General features: G+C 39.6%; 1 protein-coding gene across 1 annotated transcript in view; it reads left to right on the top strand.

The window, feature by feature from the left end:
• The window catches only part of Ofcc1 (orofacial cleft 1 candidate 1), a 281,087-nt gene that overhangs the window by 64,742 nt on the left and 203,185 nt on the right, over positions 1 to 13,160 (top strand). The window contains exon 6 of the mRNA XM_021180950.1: positions 9,062 to 9,138. Coding sequence (XP_021036609.1) covers positions 9,062 to 9,138 — 77 coding nt within the window. The remainder of the gene's footprint in view (positions 1 to 9,061; positions 9,139 to 13,160) is intronic.

The following is a 13,160-nucleotide window of genomic DNA, read 5'->3' as shown; positions in this document are numbered from 1 at the left end:
AAGAAAGAAAGAAAGAAAGAAAGAAAGAAAGAGAGAAAGAAAGAATAGCAACTGACTGCAATGTTTGAAAGCCTATGGGATCCCACAGGCAACAATTCCACAAATGGTAATCCATTCTGGGTGTAGGCTATATTTGATAGCCTGAGGTGGCTAGGAGGGACACTGTTGTAAGGTAATTCCATTTAAACCTTTTGATATAAGTGTGTGTATGCAAATATTTTAGGAAGGTTCTACAAGATTTGGTTTCTAAAGGACTCTCTCAGATGTCTCTAGTCTTATATATCCCTTCTCTGCTATCCCACCCTCCACCCACTCAATCCTCTCTGCTACATAATTCTCTATCACCTCTTCCCATGACCTCGGCTTCATCTTCCTTCTCTTGGAAGTGTTCCCCCCAACACTGCATACTACAAGGGTCTCACTATGTATCCCTAGCTGGTCTGGAAGCTTACTAAGAACAGTCTGGCCTAGCACTCACAGCCATCTGACTGCCTTTGCAACTCCAGTGTGAATGCTGGGCTTAGTAGTGATTAGCATCATGCCAGTGAACTAATTTCTTCCTTCCTTCCTTCCTTCCTTCCTTCCTTCCTTCCTTCCTTCCTTCCTTCCTTCCTTCCTTCTTTCCTTCCTTCCTTCTTTCCTTCCTTTCTTCTTTCCTTCCTTCCTTCCTTCCCCTTCGCCTTGCCCTTCCTCCTCCTCTTGTTCCTCCTCCTTTTCCTCCTCCTCATTCTCATCCTCTCTTACTCATGTCCTAGAGTTTTTGGAAGCTGTATCTATGGTTAAGTACTTTTCTTTATTGATATATAAATGTTACACATAAGAATCAGTTCTTAATAATGCCAGTGTTCACTATGAAAATGTTAACAAGGCATCTCTAATGGGTGATTTATCAGACTACCAGGTAACACATCTTAGACTTAAACTACTTATTAATATTCTCCATGCATCTTCATTTTTGTTTCTCTTTGCTTCAATCATTCCTTATTTAGTTTCTCAATTATATCTCTCATCACTTCATCTCATAGTGTAGATACTTAGATCCTTCTTAGAAGGGGGAACAAAATACCCATGGAAGGAGTTACAGAGACAAAGTGTGGATCAGAGACTGAAGGAATGACCAGCCAGAGACTGCCCTACCTGGGGATCCATCCCATATACAATCACCAAACCCAGACACTATTGTGGATGCCAGCAAGTGCTTGCTGGCAGGATCCTGATATAGCTGTCTCCTGAGGGGCTCTGCCAGTGCCTGACAAATACAGAAGTGGATTCTCACAGCCATCCATTGGACTAAGCACAGGGTCCCTAATGGAGGAGCTGGAAAAAGGACCCAAGGAGTTGAAGGGGTTTGCAGCCCCATAGGAGGGACAACAATGTGAACTAACCAGTACCTTCAGAGCTTGTGTCTCTAGGTGCATATGTATCAGAAGATGGCCGTTCTCCATCCAAAATGAAACAGAAAGAAACACATACAATGTTCCAAATGCACACATAGGTTCTGAGGTGTAGGGTGTAGGGGTGGGGTGAGGTGGTTGGGCAGGGGACAGTTGAGAACAGAGAATTGATGTCAGTACAGCCATGTTGGAGAAATACACAGGGGAAAGCAATGTGACTGGAGCAAAGATGCTGAACTGCAGTGTCGGGATAGGGATGACCAAGCTAGGTGACGTCCTGACTGTATGTGACATGGCAAAATGTTCTACCTTATTTCTAAAAATATATTCCCAAAGGCTAATTTAGAAATATCTATATTCCTCTGCCTGATTTCCATTTCCTGTACCTAGTTCTACTGCTGGCCTGTGAAGAAGGTCCCTGTATCTGCTTATTTAAAAACTTCTGGATTATTTTCAGAGGAGGAGTTAATGACTGGCTGTTAGTTTTATAAGAACGCATGCAGAGTAAATCCAAAAGCTTGTACTTTGTTATGTAGAAGAACCCAACCCAAGTAACACCAACATATTTAATAAAATTCAGAGTCATTTTATGTAATATTCAGTTTGTGTTCAGAATTCACCAAGTGTCCCTTAAACATGCGTTAACACATGCTTGACTAGTAGGGCCCAGTCAGAAGCGGGTACCGCAGCTGTTCTTCTGTCCAGCAAGCCTGACACACCAATTGGATTAGCTGTGCTGCAGACATCCTATAGACACACTTGACTATGCTTCCTCCTGGAAGCAATTATTCATCTTTGAATATTTCATTTGTTTTCCCTGATACTGTGTCTATACAAAAGACAGGATATGTGGAGAAACAGTTCAGATGACATTAGGTCATTGGTAGTTACATTATTTAGTTGAAAGGCAGAAAGCGTGACTTTATGTTTAACATTAGAAACATATTTTCCCCCTTTGGGCCCTGAGGTATGTCCCACAAAGCAGATGTTTTTTTTTTAAATAGCTTAAAGATTTAATAAATCCGGGAAATCTGCCAGGAATGCACAGGTTTTCATGAACTTATAATGTAAAATGCTCATCAATCCTTAGGTTTCACACTTCTCTGTGCCACCTGAAGTTATTATTTTTGCATCTGATTTTACATTTCTGAGAATTGTATAACAAACTATGTATTCTCCTGATCTATGTCTTATTGCATATTCCCATATGTACTGATAGAGCACTGTTGTGACTAGAATGTTGTTTGACTGAGATCCTAAACATTTATGTGCAGAGTGCTGGGTCCCCCCCCTCCACACCCCGGGGTCTGATGATGACAAAATCACTGAGGTAGGAAACTGCTTAGGAGGCAACTGAAACATGGGTACCACCCAAGGATGGGCTAATATTGTCCACTGGTGTTATAGCTCTCCTGGGACTAGGATAGAACTGAAAGTGTGGGTTGTTAGAAAACCAATCTGCCCAACTATCGTGGACATTTCTGCATGCGGACACCATTCTTTCTCACTTTTCTGCCATGCAATATAGTTAATAGAAGCCTTGCCAGAGGGTGAAGAGATTTTGGACTTTAGAGTTACAAAACTGTGAGTTACGCCAAGTCTTTCTTTATAAGCATGACGTCAACATTTTGTAACAGCAGCACAAATCAGCAATAAAAAGGGTTGGTTAGGGATGAGACCTTCATTAGTTCCAAGGAGAATGAAGTATGGCACAAAAATGCAAATTAAAGATAACTTGCATATGAACTTACAGATAACATTTCTTTATATATTCTAGTTAATTAAGTTGGAATTATTTTATGAGTTTGGTTTTCTTAAGGATAATAAAAATCAATACTAGGAAATAAAACTGTAATACTAGGAAATAGCATTGAAGATAATAGTAGAGCATGTGTCCTTATTAAATGTTGGAGCATCGTCTGGGTATATGCCCAGGAGTGATATTCGTGGGTCCTCAGGTAGTACTATGCCCAATTTTCTGAGAAACCACCAAACTGATTTCCAGAGTGGTTGTACCAGCTTGCAATCCCACCAGCAATGGAGGAGTGTTCCTCTTTCTCCACAACCTTGCCAACATCTGCTGTCATCTAAGTTTTTGATCTTAGCCATTCTGACTCATGTGAGGTGGAATATCAGGGTTGTTTTGATTTGCATTTCTCTGATGACTAAGGATGTTAAACATTTCTTTAGGGACTTCTCAGCCATTTGGTATTCCTCAGTTAAGAATTCTTTGTTTAGCTCTGTACCCCATTTTTTTCCAATTTTTTATTAGGTATTTTCTTCATTTACATTTCAAATGCTATCCCAAAAGTCCCCTATACCCTCCCCCAAACCCTGCTCCCCTACCCACCCACTCCCACTTCTTGGCCCTGGTGTTCCCCTATACTGGAACATATAAAGTTTGCAAGATCAAGGGGCCTCTCTTCCCAATGATGGCTGACTAGGCCATCTTCTGCTACATATGCACCTAGAGACACAAGCTCTGGAGGTACTGGTTAGTTCATATTGTGGTTCCACCTACAGGGTTGCAGACCCCTTCAGCTCCTTGGGTGCTTTCTCTAGCTCCTCCATTGGGGGGTACTGTGTTCCAACCTATAGACGACTGTGAGCATCCACTTCTGTATTTGCCAGGCACTGGCATAGCCTCACAAGAGACAGCTATATCATGGTACTTTCAGCATAATCTTGCTGGCATATGCAATAGTGTCTGCGTTTTTTTTTTTTTTAAAGTAGGGTTATTTGTTTCTCTGGAGTCTAACTTCTTGAGTATTTTGTATATATTGGATATTAGCCCTCTATCAGATGAAACCTAGGAGAGTGAAAACTCTTCTCAACAATAAAAAGAACTTCTGGTGGAATCACCATCCCTCATCTCAAGCTGTACTACAAAGCAATTGTGATAAAAGCTGCATGGTATTGGTACAGTGACCAAGAGGTAGATCAATGGAATAAAACTGAAGACCCTGAAATGAACCCACATATCTATGGTGACTTGATCTTTGACAAAGTAGTTAAAACCATCCAGTGGAAAAAAGACAGCATTTTCAAGAAATGGTGCTGGCTCAACTGGCAGTTAGCATGTAGAAGAATGCAAATCAATTCATACTCATCTCCTTTTACAAAGCTCAAGTCCAAGTGGATCAAGGACCTACACATAAAATCAGATACACTGAAACTAATAGAAAAGGAAGTGGGGAAGAGCCTCAAGCACATGGGCACAGGGGAAATTTTTCTGAACAGAACACCAATAGCTTATACTCTAAGATCAAGAGTTGAGAAATGGGATCTCATAAAATTGAAAAGCTTCTATAAGGCAAAGGACACTGTCAATAGGACAAAATGGCAACCAACAGATTGGGAAAAGATCTTTGTTTCTTTTCTGATACTATGCAGAGTATGTTCCTGTAACAAAGACACTGAAATACTGGGGTAAAAGGCTTTATGTAGACACCAGCTCAACATCTCCATGTTGAATGAGTTATGTGGTTGTTGTATTCAACAATGGGGCCTTAATGTCAGTTTGTGAAGAGAAGCCTATTGTTTTGGCAATAGCCTGGAATCTTTGGGGATTTACGTAGATGTCCTTTGACCAACAACTCAATTGGATGTAACCTGGTCCCATTTGGTGTCAAGAGATGGTTATTTGGGACTCTTTCTCCCCCCATTATTTGGAGACTTCACTATGGCCATCTTCATATATTTGAGTACGTTTCTGCTTCACTAGGCTGCCATAACACCCATCAGAAGCCCTCAATTCTGTCTGTCTCTTCATTTCTTCCATTAACTCTATCTCCCCTCCCCACTTGATCTTTCTGTTCTGTCTCCTTTCTCCAAGACCACCCATAAAATCTATTCTATTTCCCCCTCCCAGGGAGATCCATGTGTCTACCCTAGTCTCTTTCTCTGTACCCAACCTGTCTGGGTCTGTGGATTGTAGTTTGGTTATCATTTACTTACTTACTGGCTAATATCCACAAATAAGTGAATACATACCATATTTATCTTTGTGAGTTTGTATTACCTCACTCAGAATGATTTCTTTCATTTTCCATCCATCTACCTGACCAGTTTATGATGTCATTTTTAAACAACCAAGTAATATGCCAATACATATAATATACTTTCTTTATCTCTTTTTTCACTGAGGAACACTAGGTTGTTTCCAAATTCTTGCTATTATAATAGAGCAGCAATGAACATGGTTGAGCAAGTGCACTTGTAGTAGGATAAAGAATCCCTTGGGTATATGCCCAAGAGTAGGATAGCTGGATCTTGAGGTAGATAGATTCTCATCTTTCTGAATAACTGCTACACTGATTTCCATAGGAGCTACACAAGTTTGCACTCCACCAGCAATAGATGAGTGTTCCCCTATTCCACATCTTCACCACCATGAGATGTCACTGGCATTGTTGATCTTAGACATTCTGACAGGTGTAAGATAGACTCTCATTTTTTTCTTAGTAAGGTTATACACTTCAAATATAACCCACAAAGCTAAAACTAAACAAAATGTAGAGTTATAGACCTCAGTCCCAATGGATCCATCTTAATCCAATGTCTGCTCCTAAGGTTCAGGGATTATTGTTGAAGAGGAGGAAGAAAGATTGTAAGATCCAGAGGAACATGGAACTTACTGTGAGATATTATCTCCTCAGAATGTCAGAAGCTACACTCATGAAGTCTCACCAATGTATCTGCCTAAATATAGTGGAATGGGGATAATACCAATAAGCATGCTATTGTAGATGGGAAAGTCTGGGAGGCTTCAGTCCTGCATAAAGATGTACAAGGAACTAAGAAATGCTGGGAATGGGAGAAATAGTCTTATCTAGGAGAGCATACAAATTGCTTATTTAATACCAAGTATTAGCCATGAAAACATAATACAGGTAGCATTATATATACTGAGCAGGTTGTACTTGTATATATAAACATATGTGTGTATGCATATATGTATATAACAATCATTAATGAAAAAGGAGGCCATGAATTTGAAAACAAACAAGGAAGGGTATATGAGAAAGTCTAGGAGGAAAGGGACAGGGAAAGTGATGTAATTATATTATGATCTCAAAAGATAAAATTTGAAGAGTGATATTTTTATTATTTATTATTTTTCATTATTTAAAACTTTAACTTTGTACTTTAATTCAATGCTATTCATGTCAATGATCAGAGCACAGTTATTAATTATGTACACATAGAAATATAGACTTGGCATGGGCAAGAATAATACATATGCATGATTGATATATTAAGGTTTAATATGTCAACATTAATGGCAAGTACATACTTAAACATGTATAATTCTCTTGAAAAAAATTAAAATGCTTAAATGACCAGAGAAAATATTTTAGGTAAAATTCATGGCATAACTCATATAAATATTTATATTATTTGAAGAAATTGAAGACAGTGAGTTCAAAGGACATTTTAATATTTAATAATTTAATTTTGTTACTGAGAACTTACAAATTTGATATATAGTATTTTAATGTAGAGTTCATTTGTTATGTAGTCTTTGGATATATATGGATACATATGGACACACATGTATATATATTATATACATATATATGCTTATATGTGATTCTTAGTGTGATAGAAGTTTATTCTAACAATTTATAAACTTCTGAATTTCTTATCATTTTTTAAATGGATGTGTGTGTACTCTTCTGATTTTTGTTAACATTTATAGTGATTATATGAAATAGTGGATTCTATGATGACCATTCTATAGACATCATTGGACACGTATCCTCCATTGTTTCATCTTCCATGCAAGTGTATGGGGGAAAATCTGTTTATAAGATTCCCTTATGTCTCTACTCTCAGGCAACCCTGGGGCTCTTAGACTGTATCATGCTTAGATTTCGGATAATGGCTCTAATCAGGTGTTGATTGTAACACTGGAATATGGTTCATCACAAAACCCAAATCTTCAGGGACCTTGAAGATGCACAGTGAACTTTAAGGAGAACCTGAGTGAAGATTTGAATCATCTCAAGAAAATATGATAAGAATTTTTGTGGTCTTCATGGGCGAAGCCTTTCTGTGTAAGAAGCAGAACAAAATCTCATTGCAAAATGGGGAAAATGAAGTCCTTCTGAGAATGTGCCAAAGAGATTGGCAGCCAGCTGCAATTCTCAGGAAAATAGAGACTGTAGCTAGCAAACGGCCAGTGGAGATAAGGAAATTCCAAACCGTAGGCCTGTTCATGCCACCTGGTAGATTCTTGCTGCTTCTGGTAGAAAACAAAATGTGATAGGTCAGAGAGAAACTAGAAGCAGGAGTCCAACAAGTCAAGTCTTGAAGGCTGTGATACTCTTAGCCTCTCATTCAGCAAACAACACCCAAATGGCTCCCGAATAAAGAGTCAAGAGGGACACTGTTGAAGCTTTTGTTAGGACTATGGAGGTATCAGAGCAAAGCCCCAGAGTACGGGCTGTGGAGAGGGAAAGACACTCTTAAGGGATGAAGGGCTCCTCTCAATCAAACAATACTAAGATTCCTGGAGGGTTGAGCATTTCACACCTCCTGTTATAGAAGTCTGAGACACTCAAATGTCCCCCTTTTGCCAAAGGAAGAAATTGTCAATAAAACCCACAGAAATCTCACAAAGCCAAGAAAACTCTGATTCAAGTAAAAGGACCAGAGTCCGTCAGATTAGGCTATCTCAAGCTTCTTAGATTCACCAGCAGGAAGAGGGATGAGAAACCAAATGGCAGAGACATGGGGTGTCCAAAAACCAAACCAAACCAACAACAATGACAAAAAAAAAAATGGAAATAATATCAAGGGGGAATCTCATTAACACATGCAATTGATGTATATTGAGAGATGTAAAACAAATCAGTGGATTAAAGGAACTACAAAAGAAGGAAGGTTCAAACTACAGAAACAGAAGTTTATTGGGCAAATGCACAGAGCCTTAGGGACCTGTTCCCAGGTCTTGAGACTTCATCTAAGAGCATGCAAGATCTGTGGGTCTGGATTTCATGGCCACATGAACTTGTGATCCCAGTCAACAGCTCACCCCTGTGTCTAGCACTCCCTCCCCCTCATAGAGTGTGCCCATGTGAGTTATTATTACATCTGTACAAATATTAATAGGCTTATTGTTCAGTGTAATTATTTCTCCTTTTACTTTGGAAATGGGTACATGACTAAAATACTATAGTATGTCTTGTGTTCTATATAGTTAGCCATATGTTCATGTCCATGTTGGAAAGCCATATAACACTATGTTGGGGAGAGTACAAGATGTGAAAAAGAGAGAGAAAGGGGAAAGAGGGAGAGAGAGGTTGGAATATTCACAGGGAGTGTAATTGATTGAGATTGGGGTGAGGCTTGGCTAGTAAGAACTAGAAATAGACATGGGAATCTGTGTTAGCATCATCAACTGTTTTTCCTCTTTGGAGATGCCATTTCTTGTTCTCTGTGTCTTCCTTGGCAGCAATTATGCAAGTAAGGAAAGTGAGATTTCATGAAAATGCAGCCACCCTATGTCAAACTGCATCATTCTTATTTGTCTTTGGGAACCATAACTTTGGGTGGTTGGCATGTTCTGGTTTTAGAGAGTTCAGCTGCTCCAAAGATGAACTTCAAGTGTGTACTGAATAAATTTTATTAATTTTGCTGTCGCCTTCTCATCTTGCATGCAGGATTTGGAATTTGAAAGAAAAGGACTCAGCCAGAACATTCCCATGTCATGTTTAAAGAAAGAAAAAGCATTCAAGAAGTATGTTCTTTAATGTTAAGAGTTTGTGTACTGTAGTGTGTTTGTATGTGTGCATTCCTGTGTGTGATGTGTGTTGTCTTTCTATCAATTAAATATGGATGGCTTGCAGGTAATAGGCACCACTTGGTTATTTTAAGTAGCGAGCCAGACTTTAGGGAACTATGCCCCCATATTATCCTGGGATAGATCATTATTCTTCATCTCTGAGATGTTGGTGGATGGGCCTTCTAGCCTTGATGGTATAAGTGAGAGCTGTGTTTGACTGACCTCTATGAGAACATTCAGATTCTTGGTCCAGTACAGGAACTTCCAAGGTTTGGGCAAAGCAATCCCTACATACCACCATGCCCAGAACTGGCATGAGTTTGGAGTCAGTTTTCAGCTGGGATAGTCTCATTTGGAGCATTAGCGTTTACCCGTCCTGTCTGTCCTTGAACAAGGCTGTCAGCATATTTCAGCATCAGATGCCTGTCAGTGAGGCAGGAATGATGACACCTGTGGGTGTCCTGGGGGTTGAATGAGGTAAGAAGGAAAGTATGTCCGACAGAATTTCTCTAAGCTTGCTGAAAGCTCAATGCTACATCATGCTGAGAACATCAGCCATTCTCAGCAAGCATCAGTGTCATCCCCAGGGAACATTTGGCAACATCGAGTGACATTTTGATTATGGAAGCTGGCATTAGATAGGTGTCTAAGAGTATCCAATGATCGGAGGATGGGATTCATTAAATAGTATTTCAGTGCACTGAGCAGCCTCCACAGCGAAGCATTGCCTGGTTACAAATGTCAATGGTGCTGAAACTGAGAAGATAGCTGTGCATAGGTGCTGCCTCTGTACTGCCATTTCCCTTAGCTTGTGTTCTGACTGCAAATAGAGTAAACTCTAGAGTGGAACCTGTCTCCCCACTGAGGACCGTGTAGTGTCTAAGATGCTAGTTGTGCACTTAGGGTTATATATCATTAAGGTGTCATTTCTATGTTCACCTAGACACCAGTAGAACGTGGAACAGTATCCCTTCCACACCCAACGTTTCTAATGATAGGACTTTGCATTATGGAAATTGCCAGGGAAGCCTGTAAGACTTTACACATGAGAGAGCTAATTCCAGGCTAACTTGAAACAGCCAAAATAGGAACTAACCTAAGCAGCCAACAATAAGGGACTATTTATACAAGTTGCGGCAGACAGGATTAAACACTAGAGATACCTAAAACTTTAAATGTAGCCAATAGAAAAATAGGCATATGATGGACAAAGTAGAAAATAGAGGTTAGAGAATATTTATAGCATCAGTTTCACTTTGAATTAAAGACGGATAATTTAGCTATCGAGTCATGGAGAAGCCTGTATTTTGCAGAGGTTATATCTAGTCTGTAGGCTGTGGGAAGGGTTTTCATGACACACAATGGAGCACGCATGCAACCAGACATTTGCAACCACGGTGTTGTATGCACCTCATCGCAGTCTCAACCAGCCTTAGATAGAAAGTATTTATAGGAGCTGGAATGATGACTCAGTTAAAGAGCAAGTATGGCTGTTTCAGAGAAAGCTTAGCTTTAGTCCCTGTTAATATTGGGTGACTCAAAATCACCTGCAACCCAAGCTTTAACCTCAGGGGCCCTCAACATGCAACCCTTTAATACAGTTCTTCATGTTGTCGTGACCCCCCCCCCATGAAATTATCTTTATTGCTATTTTATAACTGTAATTTTGGCACTGTTATGAATCGTAAGGTAAATACCTGATATCCAAGATACCCCCCGCCCTCAACAGAATCACGCCCTATGGGTTGAGAATCACTGCTTTAGGCTGTGAGTATCTACATCGGTCTTTGTCAGGTGCTGGCAGAGCCCCAGAGGGGACAGCCATACCAGGCCCCTGTCTGCAAGCACATCTTAGCATCAGCAATAGTGTTGGAGTTTGGTGTCTGCAGATGGGATGGATCCCCAGGTAGGGTGGTCTCTGGATGGCCTTTCCTTCAGTCTCTGCTCCATTTTTTGTCCCTGCACTTCCTTTAAACAGTAACAATTCTGGTTTCAAAATTTAGAGATGGGTGGGAGAGCCCTCACATTTTTTTTTAACTTGCAAGAAATAAGTTTTAGACAAAAAGAGGGCTTGTTACCAGGGGCCATATTATCTTTTAGCTCTTCTTCCTTCCTTCCTTCCTTCCTTCCTTCCTTCCTTCCTTCCTTCCTTCCTTCCTTCCTTCCTTCCTTCTTGATAATAGCAAATGCAACATTTTAGTATTCAGATTAAAATTTTAGGACATTTCTGAGCACCTTATAATTTTTACCAAGGGAACAAAGAAAGAAACTGAGGGGAGCCATCTTACTGTGGCTAACATAACATGTTTGATGTTTACTAATGAAATCTGTTTACCTTCATAACTGTATAATAGGGCCATTAAAGACAATAGATACAGTAGTTTAAAAGTAATAAAATTTACAACAAAGTGTATTTAATTTGAAATTGAATTGCCAGCAAATGGGTGTCCTAATGAACCCCTGTGTCAATGCAGCTCCAACCACATTAAGGGAGATAATTTGTATCATAGAAACTGAATCAGCAGTGAGACCCCAAAAGGCTATTCCTCTGATGGGGGTACAGTCATTGTCACAGATGGCCCTGCTGATGGAATTAAACTTAAGTCAGGAGAAGTGGGAGATACAATTCTTCGTAATTCAAATGCACTTGGGAAAGCAGACACATGATGTCAGGGTTTGAGAAGCAAACAAACAAACAGAAAAGTCAACCATGAAGAAGAGTCTAGAAAAAAGAGAGTACATAATTAATAAGAGGACAAGAGCCCAGGGAGCAATTTAAGGAGAGAAACAAATCTTGATCTCTGTCTTTTGCATTAAAGACAGGAAATGTGTATCTCATTTCAGCTAAGCATCTATTTTAAATAAATGTTTTTTCTCAAGGTTTCGTGAACAGTTTGTAGGACCAAAGAAGAATGGGTAGAAAAAAACTGAAATGACAAGACATCTTATCACATACATATGGCCCTCTATATCTGTGGCTTCTGCATCTATGCATTCAACCACTAATGGATAGAAAATGTAGTCAGATCTGTAGTGGCTTTAGCTATACTGAGCACCTTTGCTCTGTTGGTATGTTAAAGAAACAATGTGGCATAGCAACTATTTACATAATTTTTACGTTCATTCAGCATACTAGTAAGCCAGCTACAGCAGTGGTTTTCAACCTGTGGGTCTCTACCCTTTTGGGGATCAAATGACCTTTTCATAGGGGTTGCCTAAGAAAATCAGAAAACATAGATGTTTGTATCATGATTCATAACAATAGCAAAATTACTGTTATTAAATAACAAAAAATTAATAATTTTATGGTTGGAGGGAGTCCACACAATGTGAGAAACTGCATCAAAGGTTCTCAGCATTAGGAATGTTGAGGACCACAGCTCTAGAGATTATTTAAAGTATATGGTAAGAGGTGGGTCTAGAAAGATGGCCCAGGGATTTAGAAGGCTCACAGGTCTTGTAGACAACCAGAGTTTGCTTCCCAACTCCCAGGTGGGTTGGCTCAACCCTTAGCTGTAACTGGCTGCAGGGGATCTGATGCTCTCTCTGACCTCCAAGAGAATCTGTAGTCACAGGCCTGAATTTGCATGTACATCTATGCACACACACAAAATTAAAATGAAATATTGAAAAATACATAGTCTCTGTGCAAAGAATGTATGTATATACCATGATGTGTTATATAAGGGGCAGGAGCCTCTGTAGATTCTGGTATTCATGACGAGCCCCCAGTCTACTTCTTTCAGATCAAGGAAGACAACTGTGTTTGATTTCCTGGTTATTTCTGAAACAATTGACATTTTAACTGTTGGGAGCTCGGGACGTTATATAACATGTCATATATTTTATGGGGCTCTACTTCAAAAAACCATGTTTAATCGTGAGCAGCACCTTCAATGTGCTGTTTATTTAATTCCTTGTTAATCCAAGAAGAAAACAAAATCAGACTATCTTGCGGATCTGAAAAAAAAAAAAAA

This window comes from Mus caroli, chromosome 13, assembly GCF_900094665.2.
Source record: "Mus caroli chromosome 13, CAROLI_EIJ_v1.1, whole genome shotgun sequence".
Classification (NCBI taxonomy): domain Eukaryota; kingdom Metazoa; phylum Chordata; class Mammalia; order Rodentia; family Muridae; genus Mus; species Mus caroli.
The sequence above is the reverse complement of the archived record's forward strand: the minus strand, read 5'-3'. Positions and strand labels throughout refer to the sequence as shown.